The 20,668-nt window shown below is 42.1% G+C and overlaps 1 protein-coding gene across 11 annotated transcripts in view; it reads left to right on the top strand.

Moving 5' to 3' along the window:
- The window catches only part of itsn1 (intersectin 1 (SH3 domain protein)), a 56,402-nt gene that overhangs the window by 15,558 nt on the left and 20,176 nt on the right, over positions 1-20,668 (top strand). Inside the window, exons 10-32 of one of the 11 annotated variants that reach the window (XM_035992063.1) lie at positions 74-211; positions 982-1,076; positions 1,513-1,652; positions 1,944-2,066; positions 2,719-2,868; positions 3,315-3,455; positions 3,698-3,785; positions 5,310-5,449; positions 7,962-8,045; positions 9,400-9,477; positions 13,247-13,383; positions 13,588-13,883; positions 14,565-14,722; positions 14,977-14,991; positions 16,918-17,162; positions 17,480-17,654; positions 17,842-17,928; positions 18,132-18,280; positions 19,221-19,300; positions 19,381-19,553; positions 19,668-19,713; positions 19,821-19,942; positions 20,352-20,487. In XM_035992063.1, coding sequence (XP_035847956.1) covers positions 74-211; positions 982-1,076; positions 1,513-1,652; positions 1,944-2,066; positions 2,719-2,868; positions 3,315-3,455; positions 3,698-3,785; positions 5,310-5,449; positions 7,962-8,045; positions 9,400-9,477; positions 13,247-13,383; positions 13,588-13,883; positions 14,565-14,722; positions 14,977-14,991; positions 16,918-17,162; positions 17,480-17,654; positions 17,842-17,928; positions 18,132-18,280; positions 19,221-19,300; positions 19,381-19,553; positions 19,668-19,713; positions 19,821-19,942; positions 20,352-20,487 — 2,996 coding nt within the window. Of the gene's footprint in view, positions 1-73; positions 212-981; positions 1,077-1,512; positions 1,653-1,943; positions 2,067-2,718; positions 2,869-3,314; positions 3,456-3,697; positions 3,786-5,309; positions 5,450-7,961; positions 8,046-9,399; positions 9,478-13,246; positions 13,384-13,587; positions 13,884-14,561; positions 14,723-14,976; positions 14,992-16,917; positions 17,163-17,479; positions 17,655-17,841; positions 17,929-18,131; positions 18,281-19,220; positions 19,301-19,380; positions 19,554-19,667; positions 19,714-19,820; positions 19,943-20,351; positions 20,488-20,668 lie in introns of all 11 variants that reach the window. The other 10 variants (XM_035992064.1, XM_035992062.1, XM_035992068.1 and 7 more) reach the window with 10 other exon arrangements.

Below are 20,668 nucleotides of genomic sequence, written 5' to 3'. Positions count from 1 at the left end.
AATGGGAATAGACAGTTAGAAGACATTCGTCCTTAAAATACTTAATATGTTCCATGTATTTTTTTTCCTTTAGGAGTCTATCAGATATCGACCAGGATGGAAAGCTAACAGCTGAGGAGTTTATCTTAGCCATGCACCTCATAGATATGGCTATGTCAGGGCTACCGCTACCCCCGGTGTTACCACCAGATTACCTCCCACCCACATTCAGGTAAATACTGTCACTAAAAACCTCATTAACTGACAGCAGCATGTTACATATGTACATTGTTACGCAATACTTGCCATCAGGGTTCAAAATTAACTTTTTCGTCCACCAGCCAAATGGCTAGTGAATGTTAAAATTTTACCCGCTACTCGTGGACGGGTTAGCTCAGTTGGTAGAGCAGGCGCACATATATAGAGGTGTATGCCTCGACACAGAAGGTCCAGGGTTCGAGTCCTACCTGCATGACGATTTCCTGCATGTCTTCCCCCCTCTCTCCCCTTTCATATCTAGCTGTCCTTTCCATTAAAGGCTAAAATGCCCAAAACAAAATCTAAAAAAGTATTTTTAAAAAGAAAATATTAATAGAAGTAGTAAATTGTGTTCACTCAAATGTGACTAGTAGGGCTGTGCTCGATTGAAGAAATTCTTAGTCGACTAACACTCATTCAATTGTATCGACTAATCGATTAGTTGATTTAATCGACAGATCTGTAAATCTGAGTTTCTCTGCAAAGAGTCATGCAAAAGCACCACTTTAATTCTTGTGTTTGCCAGAGATGTGCTTGTACGTTTCTTGGAAATAAGTCATTCAGCATGAAAAAAGCATAAAACATGACTAATCGACTAAAGAAATCTAAGTTGACTAAGACCAAAACGACCGATTAGTCGACTAATTGACTAAGAGGGAGCAGCCCTAGTGACTAGTGACAATACTGACCATGTGTATTCATAATATGTATAGTTTTGACGGTGTGGTTGTGTGTGTCTTAAAGGCGCGTGCGAAGTGACAGTGTTCAGTCGGACCAGAAGAGCGTCCAGGAGGAGTTAGAGGAGGAGGCGGAGAGCAGCCAGGACAAGAAATTACCAGGTAGTTTACAGCATATAACTGGTCAAACGGGGACCGGACCGGCCCTCTCCTCTGTCGGCTTCAAGACCTTACTGACATTTTTGGTAAAGAAGAACGCTTCGACAACTGCAAACAGTATTCAGTTTCTGTAAAACATCTGCAATTGTTCTAAGGATGTCAGCTGCCTACGTGCCACGAAACCCTTTGGCCTCTTCTTGTCACCAACTGGCACAAACAGCCGTCCACTTTGCTTTTTAATCCACTTTTACATTCCATCGGGTTTCTAGCCCCTTTTGCTTTGACGTTCATGTAAAAAAAAAAAAAAAGGTTTTGGTAGTTTGAAATAAAGTTGAATAGTGTGTACGTGCACTTGTTAGTGTTAGTTAAGCAAGGCCAGAATTAAAAATGTTCTAGCTACTGTACGTTGTTTATATTTACTCGCTTTGTATCACCACAGTGACGTTTGAGGATAAGAAGAGGGAGAACTTTGAGCGAGGAAACCTGGAGTTGGAGAAGAGACGTCAGGCTCTGCAGGAGCAGCAGAGGAAAGAGCAGGAGAGGCTGGCAGCGCTGGAGAGAGAGGAGCAGGAGAGAAAGGTAGACTATTGACTATATTGATTGCTCATTGCCACACTGTGTGCCTTCAAAATTTGAATTGGTCGTGGCCGATGGCTTGTGTATAAGGCTGTAAAATATTTGAATTTATAATAGCCATAGTGCTTTCGCTGTAACAGCCACAGTATGCCATGTCTTTGAAATTAATCATTAAGTTATTTACCTTTTTTATGAGTGTTGAAACAAGGAGGAAAAGAACATGCATTGGAGGTGACCCTTAACAAATAATAGTTGTTTGTTCTGCCAGCTGATTTTTGTGTTGGTTTTTTTCAGGAGCGTGAGCGTATGGAGAATGAGAGGAGACGACAACACGAACTAGAAAGACAACTGGAGAGACAGAGAGAGCTGGAGAGGCAGAGAGAAGAGGAGAGACGCAAAGAGATAGAGAGGAGAGAGGTATGAAGGCGAGAGCCAAGGAGAAAAATGATTACCAGGTATCAGCTTTTCAAATGAAGAGTTATGCTTGAGTTGACGTTTAACCGCTGCAGGCTTGTAATTACATCTACTGCAGACAACTTAGAGGCCTTTCACTGCCCTCTTTAAACCTCAACTCTTACAGTAAAGAGACCCTAATTTACACTCCTATAGAAGATGGCTTGTTGTGTATAATGAAGTGTGTAATATATCACAGTCCTTCCAGAAAAATGTTTTTTTGTGATTGTTGCGGTCAAAAATCCTTGATTATGCGGCACGTTTTCTTAAAAAATGCAATTGAATATGCGGGATATTTATGCAATTTTATGCGATGAAATTGCGGGGATTGCATGATTTCATAATCCCCGCATTTTCGTTGCAAAAAATCACATATATCAGCATATTTTGCGCAGAAATCTGCAATTTATGCGGCAAAAGTGCGGCGTATTTGAAAAAACGCGCCCCCCCGCATAAATATGCGGACTTTGGCTGATTATGCATTGAATTATGCGATCACATAATCACGTTTTTCTGGAGGGACTGATATTATTTGATGTGATGTAATATCCAATCTTGTGCAATACATTTATAATAAATAAACGTTTTGTTGTGTGTGTGTGTTTGGTTCGTCCAGGCTGCTAAGCGTGAATTAGAGCGCCAGCGTCAGTTGGAGTGGGAGCGTCAACGTCGCCAGGAGCTTCTGACTCAAAGAAACCGAGAGCAGGAGAGCATCGTGCTGCTCAAAGCCAGGAAGAAGACCCTGGAGTTTGAACTGGAGGCTCTGGTAATCAAACATTACAACAACACACCTAGTCACATGATCAAACCTGCTGTGTACACAGAGTAGACAAGAGAATATAGGGCTTGTCATTCAAAGGGAGATTAAATTTTGGAAAGCTGACAACATGCCATACTGCATGGCAGTTATTTAGTCAAAGCAGATTGATATTAGCAGCAGCACTCCTAGCGTGTACAATAAAGACAGGACCAGTGTGAGCTAACCGAGCTGACTGGTTGCTGAGAGTCACGCCTTGGACTGACAGGCAGAGTGTTGTTTGTTTTGTGTGATAATTATGGGCTTGAAAGTTTCTTCAAAGATAAGCCAAAAGCGGTCACCTAACGGAAAGAAGAGAACGGCTATCAACACGTTCTTTCTGTAATCTAATGCTTTGCACATCCGCAGAAACGTAATAGGATGTTCCTTCCCATCTCTCTTCTCCTGTCCTCTAGAATGATAAGAAGTCCCAGTTGGAGGGCAAACTGAAGGATGTTCGGTTTCGTCTGTCAGCTCAGCGGAGAGAGGTGGAGCAGACCAATCAGACCAGAGAAACACGCATTGCTGAAATCACCCTGCTACAACAGCAGCTGCAGGTACGCCAAACAAATGGATAACCATCAGCTAATAAACACAAAATGGTCACATTCATTTCTGCTACGTCTTTAATCACCGGAGCCATTCATGTAACAAACTGACACATTCTTAGAGAATAAGAATATCTTTATGTATGCAGTTATGATCTGGGATTTTAAATAAACATTTATGTAGTAAAAGAAATAGGGAAAATGACTCTTGATAATTATTTTTCTTGATGTGACTACGTGTTTGTCTGCAGGACTCCCAGCAGTGGTTGGGGAGGCTAATTCCTGATAAACAGAGTCTCAACGACCAGCTGAAACAGGTTCAACAGAACAGTCTGCATCGTGAGTACTACATAAACTAAACACACACTTAACTGCATATGTCACATATGCATAATCTTGCCTTGATGTTAGAGAGAGAGTTCTTGTTAGGATTGATGAATACAGTTGAATTACATCATGCTTTAGGACGGTTGTGCAAGTTATCATACTATATCTTTGACCCCTGTTTTCACAGCAACAATAATGAATGTCCTGTAGAGTGGGGAAGTATTTTAAAGTATCTACTCTCTGACAAGGTGTTGCAACAATGCACAGTTACTCCAGAACTTGTGGTTTTAATATATGAATTTCATTGGAAGGATTAGTTTAATTAAAATGTATTGTTTTCAAGCTATGAGCAGCAATGTTTTTCTTAGATCTTGATACATTCACACATACACCTGTCCTGTGTTGTATAGTGAAATCCTGAGCAAGCAGGGACACTGGTTAACTAGCCTATATCGACGACGATTTATTTATGAATGCCGCCGGAAATTCTGTCTGATGCCACTTTTTTTTTTAGGCCAGATGTCCGTCACCTTCCGCTTTCTTTGTGTTGGCATTTTCAACTAAATTTACAGTTTATGAGGTAGCCTGGTTGACACCAGACCCACTCTCAGTTGTAACTGAGGAGGAGTTTTTTTTGTGATTGTTGCGGGCAAAAATCCTTGCTTATGCGGCACGTTTTCTTAAAAAAATTGATGGAATATGCGGGATATTTATGCAATTTTATGCGATGAAATTGCGGGAACTTGCAAAAACTGCGGTTTCATCATGGCTTCATCGCGGGGTTTTCAGCTTTTCGATGATGTTCACATCACGTAATCACGTCACTTCATAACATTCCCATGGCAACAGGGGAAAATTGCTGCTCTTGTGTGAAGTAAACGCAACATTTTTCAACTTTCTGCTAAGATATATGTGACTTTTTTGCAACGAAAATGCAGGGATTATGAAATCATGCAAGCCCCGCATATTTTGTGCGGAAATCAGCAATTTATGCGGTGAAAGTGCGGCGTATTTGAAAAAATGCGGCCCCCGCATAAATATGTGGACTTTGGCTGATTATGCATTGAATTATGCGATCGCATAATCGTGTTTTTCTGGAGGGACTGGTTAACTGCTCCTCAGATCTCTGCAGGGTAAATCCAGACCGCTAGCTAGACTATCTGTCCAAACTGAGTTTTCTGTTGCACGACTAAAACAACTTTTGAGCGTACACGTTCCACCAAAACAAGTTCCTTCCCGAGACTATTTTGCAGAAGCGCCATTATTGCGTTCGGCGCTTAGCGCCGCCCAAGACAATTGTGATTGGTTTAAAGAAATGCCAATAAACCAGAGCACGTTTTTCTCCCATCCCGGAATGCTGTGTGGACTAGCCAGACCCTCCTCCGCAGCGGCAATGCGAGACTACTGGTTAACTGACTCTCTAGTTAACACAATGTACTGTAACTTGGTAGATTCTATCACTAACTAATTCAATAAATCAAGAATGTCTGTGAATAATAAACCTAACTTGATCTGATGCTGTCTGTGCGTATTTAGGTGATAGTCTATCGTCCCTGCAAAAGGCTGTGGAGCAGAAGGAGACCAGCAGACAGCAGCTCAGAGAACAGCTGGATGCTGTGGAGAGAGAGACAAGGGCCAAACTGCTGGAAATAGACGCTTTCAACACCCAGCTGAAGGTAAGCAGCTTGTTAACTTTAACATTTATACATCACAAAAAGGCAAAGGTCAGGTCTATACTATTAGAATATAAAGGCCAATACTTGTTCAACTAGCTACATTATTGCCCTAATGAACCAAACGGTCAACAAACTAACTTAGCAGAGTACAGCTGGATGCTACTAGAGATCCATACAAGCTGTCATGTGTTTAAATAAAGAATGAGCAGGAAAAACTTGAATTGTAAATACATTTAGAACAGCTATTCATGAGAGAAAAAAACAACTTTAAACATGTGCCTACTCTTGATTTTTTAGCTCTCTTTTATTGTTTTTTTATCCGAAGGAAAAATCTAAGTAACATTGAATCTGACCAAGCATTCATTGCAAGTGCACCCTTGGTATTTTCATAAAAGTGCGAGATACGAACTTGTTTCTCCTAAGCCTTTTGCGAAAATGGACCCTCAAGTGAATGACACATTCCACTATGTCATGTTTTTATCCTCTCTTAAAATCAACTGGAGGGCCTTGACTTACACATGTTTGCAAATGGATAATAAAAGTACAGAAAAACCAACCTTCATCCAGCACACTACAACATTGCCTCAATTTGATGCACAGTTGCAGAATTGTTTTTATGGTTACACTTTACTTGAAAGTATCTACATAAGAGTGACATGACACTGTCATGAACGTGTCATAAACATTATAAACCGGTCATAAACGTTTATGACATAACGCTTCTTTTAGTAAGTGTCATTCGGTTTTTGTCATGATAAGTTATAGTTAGGGTTAGGGTTAGAGTTCATGTGGCATGACTGTGTCATGACAGTGTCATGTGTTCATGACAGTGTCATGTCACTCTTATGTCGATACCTTCAAGTAAAGTGTTACCGTTTTTATTTATTCATGTAACATAAGAATAAAGTAGTGACATGAGCTAATCAGTTTAATGATACTTATTTGCTCTTAAAGCATAACTCTCGCCAAAATGCAACCTAGGGCCTTTTTATGAATGTACCCGAGTCAAGATTTTAAGATGTACCGTATTTTCGTTTATCGGTCAAATGGCCTTTTGAATGGGAGTGCTAGGGGCACTTTTATGCTAGCCTCAAAATAGCTATTTTTAAAACACTAAGAAGGCTCGACACAACATGAGACTTTGCTCCAAGTATCACCAGGGGCTCTACACCTTAACGAAAGCATTGACAACATTGTTTGTGTACCCAGAGTTTACTAAAAAGAGAGGCTACTCACCGTAGCTCTCGTTGTTTCGAAAATACGGTAAATCTTAAAAGTGTCGATTCCGTCCTAAATATGCTTTTAAACGAAAGTTTGACTCAGGTACATTCACAAAAAGACCCTAGGTTGCATTTTGGCGAGAGTTACGCTTTAAGTTGGATGCATTGTCATAGTGCTTTATTGATCAAATACATCAATTTAACTAAACAGCCAATAGACTAGCTTGCTAACCCAGTAATTGTTTTGCTAAATAAAACGTGATCCATGTTCAAAACATTGGATCGGTGTTGTGACTTTAGTTCATCATGTCCTGTCCCGTTCCCTATAACCCTATCCTCACAGTAGTTCAATATCATCACAATGTTCATGTTTACTGATGTGTCTTAATATTTGTATTTGACTACAGTATCTGTGTTATCTGTGTATTTATGTCGGTGTGTTACTATGTGTATTAATGTTGATTGCTGTGTTTTTTGGAGAGAGCTAGCTGTGCACAGGAACACCGAGCAGTTTCCCCCATGTAGCTTTCACCAACAATTTACTACCGAGTGGGAAAGATGGAGGGATTTTATTCCTTTAAGGGTTGGAGCACAGCAGTGTGTTTATGTTTCCTAGAGCACCTTTTGTCCCCGTCCTGTCCCCAGAACACTGAGTCAGGTCAAAGAGAGGAGAATTCAGTCCTGTGGTCTGTTCCAACGCGGAGAGAATGAGAAGGAAGAGGGGGGAGGGAGGGAAGCAGAGACAACCCAGACCACAATAAATAGATTTTCTAATGGCTAATCTAATGAAGTGGTTCTGAGTCGTATTCAGTATAGTCAACATAACACAGTGATTAGAGAAAGGGGCAAAAGGTCCTTTGAGCAACACGTAAAAAACCAGAGATCCAGAGTAAGTTGCAGTCATGTCTCAGTGGTGTGATTCTTTGCAAAACAGAGCCATAGACCACTGGAGTGTGAACAATGTTTGACTTTACTGCCGTCCACCTTCCTTTCTACACCACTTCCTCTCCCCAAAATCTTCTCTTGTCACACTGCTGTGCCTCCTCTGTCCTTTATACCCACTGGGACTCTCCGATGCTCATCCTGCCTTTTTTCTGATTCTACTTGCTGTCCTCCTCCTCCTCCTCCCTCTGTGTTTCCTTCCTGCTTCTTCATTGTACTTCCTGACCTCTTACCTCTGTTTTCTTCCTATCATATTCTTTGTTTAATCCACATAATAAACCCTTCCTCATATATTTTCTACTCCTTTATTTATCTCCCACACTGGCCTTTTGCTCCGTTGCCAATGCCAGTCTCTGTGTGAGTTCTATGCCAACCACTGTGCCAGGATAGAAGCCCTGCGACGCCAGCTTCACGAGGAACAGAGAGGGAGACAGGTAGAGCACACTGCCACTGCTGGACTGGGGTGGTACTGCAGCTGGGATATATACTCTGTAATATTAAATAATAAATCATTTGATGAACACATTGCCTCTAATGGCTGCCCCGGAGCACAGACCTGGACCTGCACATTCTGCCTTGGCAGACTATTTGAGAAACAAGTAAAACATAGTACACCCTCTTTATCAGACAACTAACTTGCGAGCTTCCCATATTTTAGTCACTTTAGAAGGCTTTGCATCTTTAACACTTACCAACCAGACTTTTACAATGTCTGGTCTGTCTGGTTTGTGCAGACATTTTCTGTTTAACATGTGTTGTGCACTATGATGCTCCCGCCATGCACCTAGATGTATTTCAGCCAGTTGAAGCTTGACTTTCTGACTACTGAAAAGCACTCACATACTAATGACTACTGATTCTGGTGTGCTGTTTTTTCTAATCCCACAAGTCCGAGGCGGTAAAACCTCTGACTAAGAGGCACTCAAGACACACAAATACAAAGCAAATAAATGCAAAACTCAGCATTTGTGACTCATTAAAAAACAGGGAGGAAGGAAATATCAACAATAATGGAGAAGTACTGTTTTGTTTCTTTGTACTGCCTGATATATATATATATATATAATTTTTTTTTTTTTTACAGTTTTAACCTATTAACATTGAGTAAATGTAATTGTGTCAGCCTCATTACTAACCTAAAAAACTAAACCGTTGTCTACTATTCAATGCAAATGGGCTTCTTGCACACAGCACTTGGGCTGTTGCCAACTTCAGCCTGTTTTTGTTGTAAGAGCCTCTCCTTGCATGAGTCAAGGCCTTTTGTGCTCTCTCTTTTTTTGTTTAATCTCTACTGAGAGATACCACACTCACGTCATGGATTCACATATTTATTCAGGTAATCACAGTTCCACATAAGAGGCATTCTGTTGGCTATTTTATAGATGTTGAATTGACATCAAATCAACAATCAAATTACAGCTTAATGCACAAGACCAACATTTAACATGTAAACTTACTCAGCATAACCTAACTGCTGTTGTGTCTGTGCTGTGTCTAATATTATAATTCATATATGACGTTATATGAGATGGTATTAACAAAGGTCATTAACAAGAGAGAGTGGAGTCCAATGTTGCCATCTAAGATTTATTTCAGAAAGCTCCAAATTACTTTCTACATGCAGAGAAACTGTTGACAAATTAGTTCACCGTAACACCTGACTTGGTTCTTCATGGTTCATTAACTGTCTATGAGTGTGTGTCTGTGTCTATGGAGGGATTGATCCTCTGTGTGTGTGTGTGTGTGTGTGTGTATATATGTATATGTATATGTATATGTGTGTTTCAGTGCAAGGAGCAGGGACAGCTTCAGGAGTGTGTGTCAGCCGTCAGGGTGTGTCTGGCTCGGCTAGACTACGTTATAAAGGTCCACACAACAACCCAGCCTTACCTTGCCCCTCTCTCTATCTTTCCCTTCTTTTCTTTCTTTCTTTCTTTCTTTCTTTCTTTCTTTCTTGTTCTTCTCCCCATGTCTCTACCTCCTTACTTTCATCTCTTTCTCAAATCACCTTCTCTTTGCTTCATCTTTTGTTCCTCTCCTCTGTTTTCTTCTATGCTCTTCCTCTTCTACCCACTCCCATTCCCTCTCTCCTCCCCTTGTCCACAAAATATTTTTACCTTCTCTATCTTCCTCCTCTTTAGCGCCCCATCTTTTGGCTGCCAAGCTGGTGTTAGCTCACTACTTAGCCAACTGGCTAACTATGCTCCCATAGTTAATGCTGTACGCAGTTGTCATGCTAAACTAGCATTCTTGCTAGGTTAGCAGGTGTACTAGATTAGGCAACTTTCTGCTGTTGCTATGCTAGGCTACTTTTCTAGATTACTACTGTACTGTAATGCTACTGCATGTATACTACCAGATGATGTTTCAGCCAGACAAGTGGAAGCTAGTAGACATTTATGAGGCTAATATGCTGATGAACTGTGTGTGTGTGTGTGTGTGTGTGTGTGTGTGTGTGTGTGTGTGTGTGTGTGTGGTCTCTTGTCCTTCAGTTCCTGTTTCAGATGGATTTGGTGTTCTCTCTCTCTCTCTCACTCTCACTCTCACTCTCTCTCTCCAGAGTTGTAGTTTTACTCCTCCGTCAGTCTCTTCTTTCTGATTGGTTTGCTTGTTTCTGAAGGTTTCCTCACGTTGGGTGTTTGGCTGAAACACGACAGCTGCATTGTGTTGTTATAGTAACAGAGTGTGTTCTAATGGCACAGCTGGTTGTCATGACTACACAGGACCGTCCACTGCATCCCCTGACCACCCCCCCCCCCCCCCGTTTATACCTAACGCCTCCCACAAACGTACTGTGCCTCGAGCAAGCTCCGCCCTGCCGCCATGACTGGAGCCCTCTGTTTTAGGCTGGGTCAGAGCCAACCTCCAGTAGTGACAAGGCCCCTCCCAGTGACATCCCCTCCCACTTTGAGTGAAGTTTTTGGCTGACATCAAAAACTACTTTCAAAAAGTTTTATATATGATTTAATTTCCAACAATATCTAAACTTGACGATCTTTGGTTCACTTTATTCTACTTAACATGCTTAAATGATATTACAATCAAATCTGCTACCAATGTGACATGATTGATACATAAAACCCATTTCTTTGTTTGTTTGCCAAATAGTTGCTGCGGTCATTGGGATGTTTGTCTAGTGTCCACACCAGCTTGAGCAGCTCAAGCGTCACACTGGGAGGAATTCACAGTCACAACCATGTTTTAGACAGAGAAACACAAACTACACTAAACACAAGAGAAAGAGAGGGAGGAGTAAATGTGGATAAAAACGTTAATGGGGATACAGTTGGTTTTTATTGATCCATGTCACTCATTGGCCAGCTGTCACAGTCTTGACAGGTGATAAAACCATGCGTTGCCTCAAACTAGAGCTGCAAAGATTAATTGGTTAATCAGAATCAGAATCAGCTTTATTGGCCAGGTTTGCATAAACAAACAAGGAATTTAACTCCGGTAATCTTTGCTCTCAAAGTACAACACTCACTTAACATATTAAGAATAAAAACAGAAATGACGGTAAGAATATAAAAAATACTGTTAGTGTACAGTATAACAATACAATAGAATTTACAATTTTACAAGAAATATACAAAAGAGAGGGAAGGAATATTCCAATATCAGTCAATTAGTTGTCAACTATTAAGTTAATCGCCATCTGTTTTGATAGTCGATTAATCTGAGTCATTTTTTATGAGAAAAAAAGTTCTTATGTTTCCAGCTTGTTAAATGTGAATATGTTCTAGTTTCTTCTCTCCTCTGTGACAGTAAACTGAATATCTTTGAGTTGTGGACAAAACAAGACATTTGAGGACATCATCTTGGACTTTGGAAAACACTGATCCACATTGTTCACCTTTTTCTGACATTTTATAGACCAAACCACTAATCATTTAATCAAGAAAATAAACGACAATGAAAATAATTGTTATTTGCAGCCCTACCTCAAAAATGTACCTCACAATCCAAAAGAGCAGCAGCCTTGCTACACCCCACCCAGCCGTAATGCCATGAGTGGCACACACAGCTAGCAGGTGTGTTGGCCAACTGCAGGTGATGATATATTCTGTGGAAGTGATACCGGGATGGGTTTTATAGTTGCTTTCAAAGTGTTATAGTGGCAACATGGTAATGGGAAAAATTAGATTTTCTTGTTGTTGATTTTTGTTAAAGCAACACTAGAGAAGTTTTTGTATCTTAAAATAATGTTTCCAAAATCGTTTCAGTGGTTCATCAACTCGTAACAGGGTGAACGGCACTTCTGCATTCGCTTTGCGGCCCTCTATCGGCTATAACCGCACTATGCAAGTTTGCCAGATCGGGTAGCGGATCTGTAGCCTGGCTCCGCCCTCCTACGTACTTCCGCTCAATTTTCATTTCCCTTCAGTACACAGTCTGGGTTTGCGGTATAGTCTTGGGTTTTCTCTGGCCAAATTTTTGGCGGTCTAATCAGCGAACAGAGGGGGTGGCTGAGAACGATGACGTAGAGCCCGTCGCTAGAGTTGTAGTTCTGTAACGGCGGCGGAGAAAGATGTGAACGAAGCCATTCGGTCCGTTGTGGCAACGCTGCCGAATATCCAGAAGTAAAAGGCCGAGCAAGAACAGTCTTTGCTGAGTTTTGTTGGTGGCCATGATGTTGTGGCCTTCCTCCCCACGGGGTTCAGGAAAAGTTAGATTTTCCAGCTCGCTCCGTTAGTGGTGAAGGAGTTGGCTAAGGCTAATGCTTGCACATGCGCATGGCATACGTACCGACCAAACGTTAGCGATTGGTTATGGCAGATCCAGAGTGACTCTGGGCAGATCCAATAGTTCAACAGAGATCCAACAGAGTATCCGCCGGAAGTTAACACTTGTCAATGGAGAGAGGCCAGACTCTCTGTACAAATAAAATGTACCAGAGTCTTGTAGGACCAGGCTAGCGGATCTGTAGTTCGAATGAGACATAATGGGACAATTCCACTTCCAACCTGTAGGGGGGACCGAAGCAGGAAAAGTTCTCCAGTGTTGCTTTAGCTCAAATCCTTCCAGTGACGCCAATCACCCAAATTCAATAAGGAAGTTTACAACTGGCACCTCAACACAAAGAGGGCTGGATTAACCAGTTTGCTGTTAACTCCTGACATTTTTTTTGTATATATCTATAGCCTTCTAACACCCTCTATTCTTCGAAAACCTTTAACGAGGGAAAAAGGAACCGACCTTCAGAAGATAAATAGCAGAAATCCTCTTCTAGACTGGAAAGACATGCATTGGATGTCGTGAGTTGGGAGTTCCCTGACTGTTTACTGTGGATGCCTTGCACTGGTCAGTGCACTCCAGGACAGATTGGGAGGATCTTAAGCAGCAGCTAGGAGTCCTCTTTCAACTTCAAAAGCAATGAGCTGCTCGCCAGCCTTGTCTTAAAAGAGTTCCCATTCATTTACTTGCCATGGTTACCAGAAGGGACATTTCATCGCCTCGGTGACACAGTTGAAGGGGCGGAGCTTGCCTTGATCACTTTACTAATACAAACTGCTACTGCTGCTGCTGCTGCTGTTGTTGTTGTTGTTTGTTGTCGATGGTAACCCGTAGCAGCCAGCCCTCTGATCCCACTTCCTCCTCACCGCTGTTCCTTCCTGTATCCAATAATGCCTTGCAGGAGCTGAGGGAAATCCACAGCCGGCAGCAGAGGCAGAGACAGAGGGAGCTGGAAGGAGACACACCCACACTGACACACACACACCCTCACTTACACACCCCGATCGAGAGGAAGTCTGCTGAACTGCAGGACAGCAGGTAAGAATGAAATATGCTTGAGTTATATCCAGGATATTACATTAGAATACACATTGTTATTTTTTATATATTACCGTGACATTTTTTGTACGTACTTTATGATATAAAAATAAAGTTTTGTCTGGTTAATCATTTCATATTGCTCTCTCTCTCTCTCTCTCTCTCTCTCTCTCTCTCTCTCTCTCTCTCTCTCTCTCTCATCAGGTTGTCATCAGAGGAAGCCGTGGCCTGGAGGGATGAAGCAGCCAGCTCCACCCCCAGCGCTCCTAGCCCTCCCTCCATCTCTGCACCACATGCCTGGCTAAACAGAGTGACTCAGGAAGAGGAGGAGAGGAAGAGGAGAGGGGTTGAGGAGGAGGAGGAGGAGGAGGAGGAGGAGGAGGGCCAGAAAGGGGCAGGATCAGCAGAAGAGAAGGAGGATGAGGGGAGAGGCAAGAAGGACATGCAGGAGAAACTGAGCAAGCTGTTCAGCCAGCCGGCTGACCCCTGGGCTTCAACAGGTGAGTAATGGGATTTAGACTGCCTGCATCAAAGAGCGCACAAGTGACAAAATGAGATCCAAATCAAAAGCAGGAATTGGTGTGGTGGTAAGCTGTGTTTAATGCCATTACATGGCCCTAAATGCATGCACCTAAAGTGGCATCTTCACTTCAGTTACATTTCATTTATAGTGTCAAATCATAACAGAAGTTATCTCAGGACACTTTACACATTAGAGTAGTTCTAGACCACACTATAATTTACAGAAACCCAACAATTCCTCCAAGAGCAATTGCACTAGTGCGGCGAGGAAAAACTTAAATCCATAGTTTCTAGCAGAGTTTAAGCAGAATTAAGGACATTTAGGACCCATTTAGAGGCAAGGATCGGATTTTAAAAGTAAAGCTCCACTACCGCTTCTGGGAGTAGTTGATTGGCATTGGCAGAAAAATCTGTAATCCATAAAGGAAGAAACAACCTCCAAGACACTTTTCTCTAAATATACTGAACTAACAACATGGTAATCTCTCAGGAACAAGTAGCATTATGTCCTTTCTATTATGAACTATGACGTTTTGGACACAAATCCAAAGCCTGCTTCACCAAAGAGTCTATATGTTGTCTCACGGTTTGACCAGCAGGAGACAGTAATCATAAATACCAGCCTGTTTCATGTATTTCTGTTTCTCTGTTTTCAGTAGAGAAGGCTCCGGTACCCAGTCTGTTTGACCAGAAGGCACCGGTCACTAGCTTTGACCAGCATCAGCAGCCAGTGAAGGTGGTCTACTACAGGGCTCTATATCCATTTGATGCTCGCAGCCATGATGAGATTAGTATCGCTCCCGGAGATGTAATCATGGTATGTGGTACGCACACAACTTACATACGCTTGAATCCTTCAGCCACACTGGAACACAGGAGGATAATGGTGCTCAAAACACATAAACAAAGGACTTACATACATGAAGTAGTATTTACTGTATGTATACGTGTGTGTGTGTGTGTGTGTGTGTGTGTGTGTGTGTGTGTGTGTGTGTGTGTGTGTGTGTGTCTCTCGTGTGTGTGCGAGTTTGTATTAACTCTTTCCTCTCTCCTCTGCTGTGCAAACTGAAGGTGAAGGGGGAATGGGTAAGTTCTTGGCCCCGCCCAGTGTTGTGACTCCACCAATCACAAGCCAGCTTTCATTTGAACTCTTGCTGTCATTGGTTCATCTCATGCCATCTCAATGTTCATTCATTTGCCAGTGGATGAATGTCTTTGGCTCTTTTGTTTTTTAACCAAATCACTCTAATCAGATCTATAAATGTTGTTATGCTTGATTTTTACGGTTAATATAAAAAGTTATGAATGCGCTTAACTGTGAGTGTGATGCTTTGCAATACTTCACTTTCAAAAAAACCCCACTTAAATACAAAAAAATATTTTTTATTACCATCAATGTCTCTCTAAATAGGTTTTACAACAAAAAATAATAAAGTAAATATATTTTTTAATTTGCAGTGAAGGGGACAGCCACAGGCTTTAATATGAGTTTATTTATAGAAGTAGAATTATTTTTGAGTAAGACAGGTAATTGAAAAAGTCCTTGTTCACTATAAGCGCCTGGTTGTTATTATAGAAAAAAAAACCTGAACACATCAACGGTTACAAATGTCACGTTATCAAGTTCATATGTTATTTGTCATTTGTCTCACTCGGTCATCCACTACTTTGATAATTCTACTTCCTGGAATTCATTTCTGAACAGCTGCTGCTGTTGTAGCCATTGTTGTTGTTTACACCACTGATCTCTTCTACCATGAATCTAAACACTAGGGCTGTAATCAACCAAAGATAATCTTGGTCGACTGAAGTCCTGAAATTTCGACTAAAAATCAACTGCGGGGGGCGGGAAAAAAAAAGCGTTAGATTAATTAGCTGCGCAGTACTTGGTAGCCTTGTCCGCCTAAATGAATTATAAATAAACATAAAAAACTAGTAGGCTATTTGCAGTATATTAAATCGTTTTTTAACCTAATTATTTTGCACTGAAATGACACACTCAAGTCTGTCTGTCAGCTCTGACAGCGTTGCATCACGTGCACCTGCGCAATATCATAGCCTATGATTTCCGAAAATAGTACTATGTCAACTAGTGATATCAGCATAAGAACTGTTGAGGAATATGCAACATAATACTAAACAATAATATACAATAAGACAATTGTTTTTGTCATATGTTATAATAACTGACAGACACTATCATTTCAGTAGCTCTGTGCATGTCCTTGCACAGAGCGAGGCTGAACATAGGAGCTCAGCTTCGCGGCTAACCCTGGGGGATGCTACCGTAGTTGCGGGCGGGTGCGCCTGCAGTTATAAAACGATTATTAGACTAAAACATTAGAATATGCCAATTCTGATATGTTCATATAGCCTACTCAAAACAGACGGGGCAACCTAACGCAGACAAGTTAGCTAGTTAGTTTTTAGGTGATATGCCATGTTTGTAGTTGAGCTGTGATATGCAAACTGTTGCTTGCAAACTTTGCATTGGACTTTTTTTCCATTATCTATTTTTGTAAAATGCTGCCACACTGCCGATGTCTTTGACATGGTAGAGGAGGACTGACTATAAATTAAACACTCACGATTAAATAAATATTCAGCAAAACACCAGACCAAGGCCTTCTAGTACTTTCTTCATTCTGTCTCCAGTGGGTTGGGCTGATCCAAAAAGTGAAAACAAGGGGGGTGTTCTGAAGACAGGGGTGCTCTGAAAATACCCCCGTTAGCAATTAGTGCTTTCCACCTGATGAAATTAACACGGCAAAAAAAATAAATAAAATAAAAATAAATAAAAATTAAAAAAAAAAGAAAGAAAGAAATTAACACGGCAAATAATCGACCAATCAGAATTTTGGTCGAGCCAGAACGTATTGACCAATAAGTCGACTGGGAGATTACAGCCCTACTAAACACACAAGCACACACATGATCTCTCTTGATTAGTGTCGGTCTGTGTGTGCTTACATGCTTCAACGTCATCTTAATCCCGCCCCTCTGCTCTCATAGGTGGACGAATCCCAAACAGGTGAACCCGGTTGGCTGGGAGGAGAGCTGAGGGGCCGTACTGGCTGGTTCCCAGCTAATTACGCGGAACGGATACCCGACAGTGAAGCACCAATCAGCCTGCGTGCAACAGCCTCAGCCACACCCCCCTCAGCCAAGCAGCCGTTATCCACGCCTCCCCCCGCACCTGGACAGACCTCCTCCTCCACGTCCTCCGCCAACAGTAACTGGGCTGACTTCAGCACCACGTAAGTCCTGCTGGCTGGCATTATTATAAGAGCCGATTTGGCTTCAAAGGTGCATCTTAGGACAGAATATTAGAAAGTGACACCACTGGCAAAAGACTTGAACAAATTAACAAATTAATTGAAGAAAAACAAACTGTTTGGAAAATGTATTTATTCATTCATGCTGTCCTATTGGCTGGTTTATTAGCAGGTCCACTACAAAGCTGCTATTTTGAGTCGGGCATAATGTCCAATGTCCAACCCGTAATTTTCAACCACATGCTGTACCTGTAGTACCCCATCTAATAAAGGGGTCGTCTGCTTGCTAACATTTCCAGGTGGCCCACCAACACAGCCAGTCAATCAGACAGCGAGGGATGGGACGCATGGCCGACCTCTTCAACCAGTCAGAATCCTTCGCTCAGCGTTCCCTCAGCGCAGCTACGGCAACGCTCCGCCTTCACACCTGCTACCCTGACGACGGGCTCCTCTCCTTCTCCTGTGCTGGGACAGGTAACGGAACTTCTAGTCCTGAATCTAAATTGGATGGCTTTCTCTCAAACTGGGCCCTCAGATTGGGTTCAGATAGAAAATGAAATAATCTTCCTCGCTGACAGCCTTGGTCTTCATAAGATTCATCCGTTGCTGCTGTCTTTGTACATGAACATCGGAACTGATTTATGACTGTTATGTTTGTCAGGGGGAGAAGGTCGAGGGTCTTCAGGCTCAGGCCTTGTATCCCTGGAGAGCGAAGAAGGACAACCACCTCAACTTCAACAAAAATGAGGTAGATGAGCATTCTCCCATATAGATTCTGTACATTGCACTCTTTTGAGTTACTGACCCTTGTATTTTTGTCAATCAATCTGCATCTTTCTTCTTAATTGGGCATTTGTGTGTTTTTATTGTTAACTTTTTGTGCTAGCCATATTTTCCGAGTGGGAACATTTGTTTAACTGAATAGAACTAATAGTATTCCTGTCAATGCAGATAATAACAGTGTTGGAGCAGCAGGACATGTGGTGGCTAGGTGAACTGCAGACCGGACAGAGAGGCTGGTTCCCCAAAAGTTACGTCAAGCTAATCTCTGCCACCATGACGCCTCCCCCTGGTGCCACAGCACGCAGCAAAAACACTAGGTGGGTTCAAATGTTGCACCAAGTCAGAACGCTGACAGGTTACTGGCAGAACACAGGATCATGTGGCTGGGTTAGCTCAGTTGGTAGAGCAGGCGCACATATATAGAGGTATAGAGGACCTGTGGCCCTTTGCTGCGTGTCATTCCCCCCTCTCTCTCCCCTTTCATGTCTTCATCTGTCCTGTGGAAATAAAATGCCCAAAAAAATAAATAAATAACAACACAGGACCATGTCACTCCTACTTCAGCCTTGCTAAACACTGGTTGGCTTTTGGATTTAGAACTTGTAAGATTTTATCTATTCTCACTTGCCAGGTCTCAGTTTTTGCTACATCTCGCGTCATTTTTTGATTTATTTTTTTAAGATTATTTTTTTTGGCATTTTTAGGCCTTTATTGACAGGACAGCTGAAGAAATGAAAGGGGAGAGAGAGAGAGAGGGGGGAATGACATGTAGCATGGGCTGTAGGTCGGAGTTGACACTTGGGCCCGCTGCGTCGAGGAGTAGACCTCTATATATGGGCGCCCGCTCTACCAACTGAGCTATCCGGGCGCCCACATCTCGCATCATTTAATCCTGTTTAGCGGGAGTGCAGCTACAGATCCTTAGACAGAACCTTTTAGACTCAACACCAGAGGTGATTGGACTGCTGATATTCTGGTTGCCAGGCTCTCCAGCAGCTTGTCTGAGCAAACATTAAATCATCTTAAATGGCTCCCTCAAGAGTGAAAAATGCCCTTTTGAAGAAGTTGCATGAAGAGACTCATCATACCAAGGATGTTTTTTTATATTATTAGAACAGTACTTGCTTACATTCATTTTTAATGGCAACTTGGGCTTCATACCAAACTTCTGTATGATTAAAACAAAACAAAAAAAATACTGTACATTTTTTTATTTTATCCACAGTTTAAAGAATGTTTTTTCTTCCTTGTGTCTAGTGAGTCTGGAGTATCAGAAAGCCCACCCAATGGAAAACGCCCCTCCCCTTCCCCAACAAAATCTTCTGAGTCTGGAGAAGGTAAGTACAAACGTGAATATACATATTTTTTTGAAAAGTCAGGTGAGTAATTGTCATTGACTCCACATGCATGTGTACAGAGTACGTGGCCATGTACACCTACGAGAGCAGTGAACAGGGGGACCTGAGTTTCCAGCAAGGAGACGTCGTCATGGTGACCAGAAAAGAAGGGGACTGGTGGACGGGCATGGTCGGGGGCAAGACTGGAGTCTTCCCTTCAAATTATGTCAAACCACGAGACTCGGCCTCAGAGGTGAGATTTCCCTCAGAACGTACAAGGACGGACCAGAGCCATAGGTGTGTCTTTGAAGCTTTTACCCACCAATGGAAACATTTGTAATGATTGTTATTTAAACGTTGTCTCCAGTCTTTCGGACCAGCAGGGAAGACGGGCAGCCTGGGAAAGAAACCAGGTCAGTTACTCTGTAATACCGCTCTATGTTTAGTCAATCAAAACCGATATCAACACTGAAATCACATATCGCCTCTTCTTGTTGTCGTCTGTCTCTCTGTCCATCAGAGATCGCTCAGGTGATCGCCCCCTACAATGCTACCGGTGCAGAGCAGCTGACCTTAGCTCCAGGACAGCTCATCCTCATCAGAAAAAAGAACCCGGGGGGGTGGTGGGAGGGTGAGCTCCAGGTACACAAGCACACACTCTAATATACGCAAAGAAATGATCATCACGTTGACCTTGCATTAAAAGAAATAATAAGGTAGAGAAAACAGAAATCTACCTGAGATCCGTGAGGCCAGTAACCTTGTGTCTCTCACCTAATCCAGTTGAATTATACTAAACATCAGTTGCAACATACTGTACGTACAAGCAGACTCATAACTCTGTTGTCTTTTGAGGATATTCAATTGTTCTTTAAATGATTCATTAAGTACAATTCTAAGTCTTGATTTTGTTAATATTTAATAATTAAATTGTAGTTTGCTTTGGATTCTATGGCATGTACTTCTGTGTTGTATGTCATATTTACTTCTAGGATTCTAGACTCTGTTTGCAATTTATGACTAATAACACGCTGTGTTCTGATTGGTTCAGGCCCGGGGGAAGAAGCGCCAGATAGGTTGGTTTCCGGCCAACTATGTGAAGCTGCTCAGTCCCAGCACCAGCAAGACGACGCCCACAGAGCCCACCCCTCCGAAACTGGCTCCTGCCAGCACAGGTACTCATACAGGTACACTCGCGAAATAAATACACGTACTGTGTAGCTACTTGCACAATATGGTGGCGGAACTAAATAGGGGTGGGGGAAAAAATCGATACAGCATAGTATCGCGATATTTTCTGTGGCAATACTGTATCGATACACAGACGCCAAGTATCGATCTTTTATTATATATGTGTTGGTCAGTCTG

The sequence above is a fragment of the Sander lucioperca genome, chromosome 15 (assembly GCF_008315115.2).
Source record: "Sander lucioperca isolate FBNREF2018 chromosome 15, SLUC_FBN_1.2, whole genome shotgun sequence".
NCBI lineage: Eukaryota > Metazoa > Chordata > Actinopteri > Perciformes > Percidae > Sander > Sander lucioperca.
This window is presented reverse-complemented; position numbering and strand designations above follow the sequence as displayed.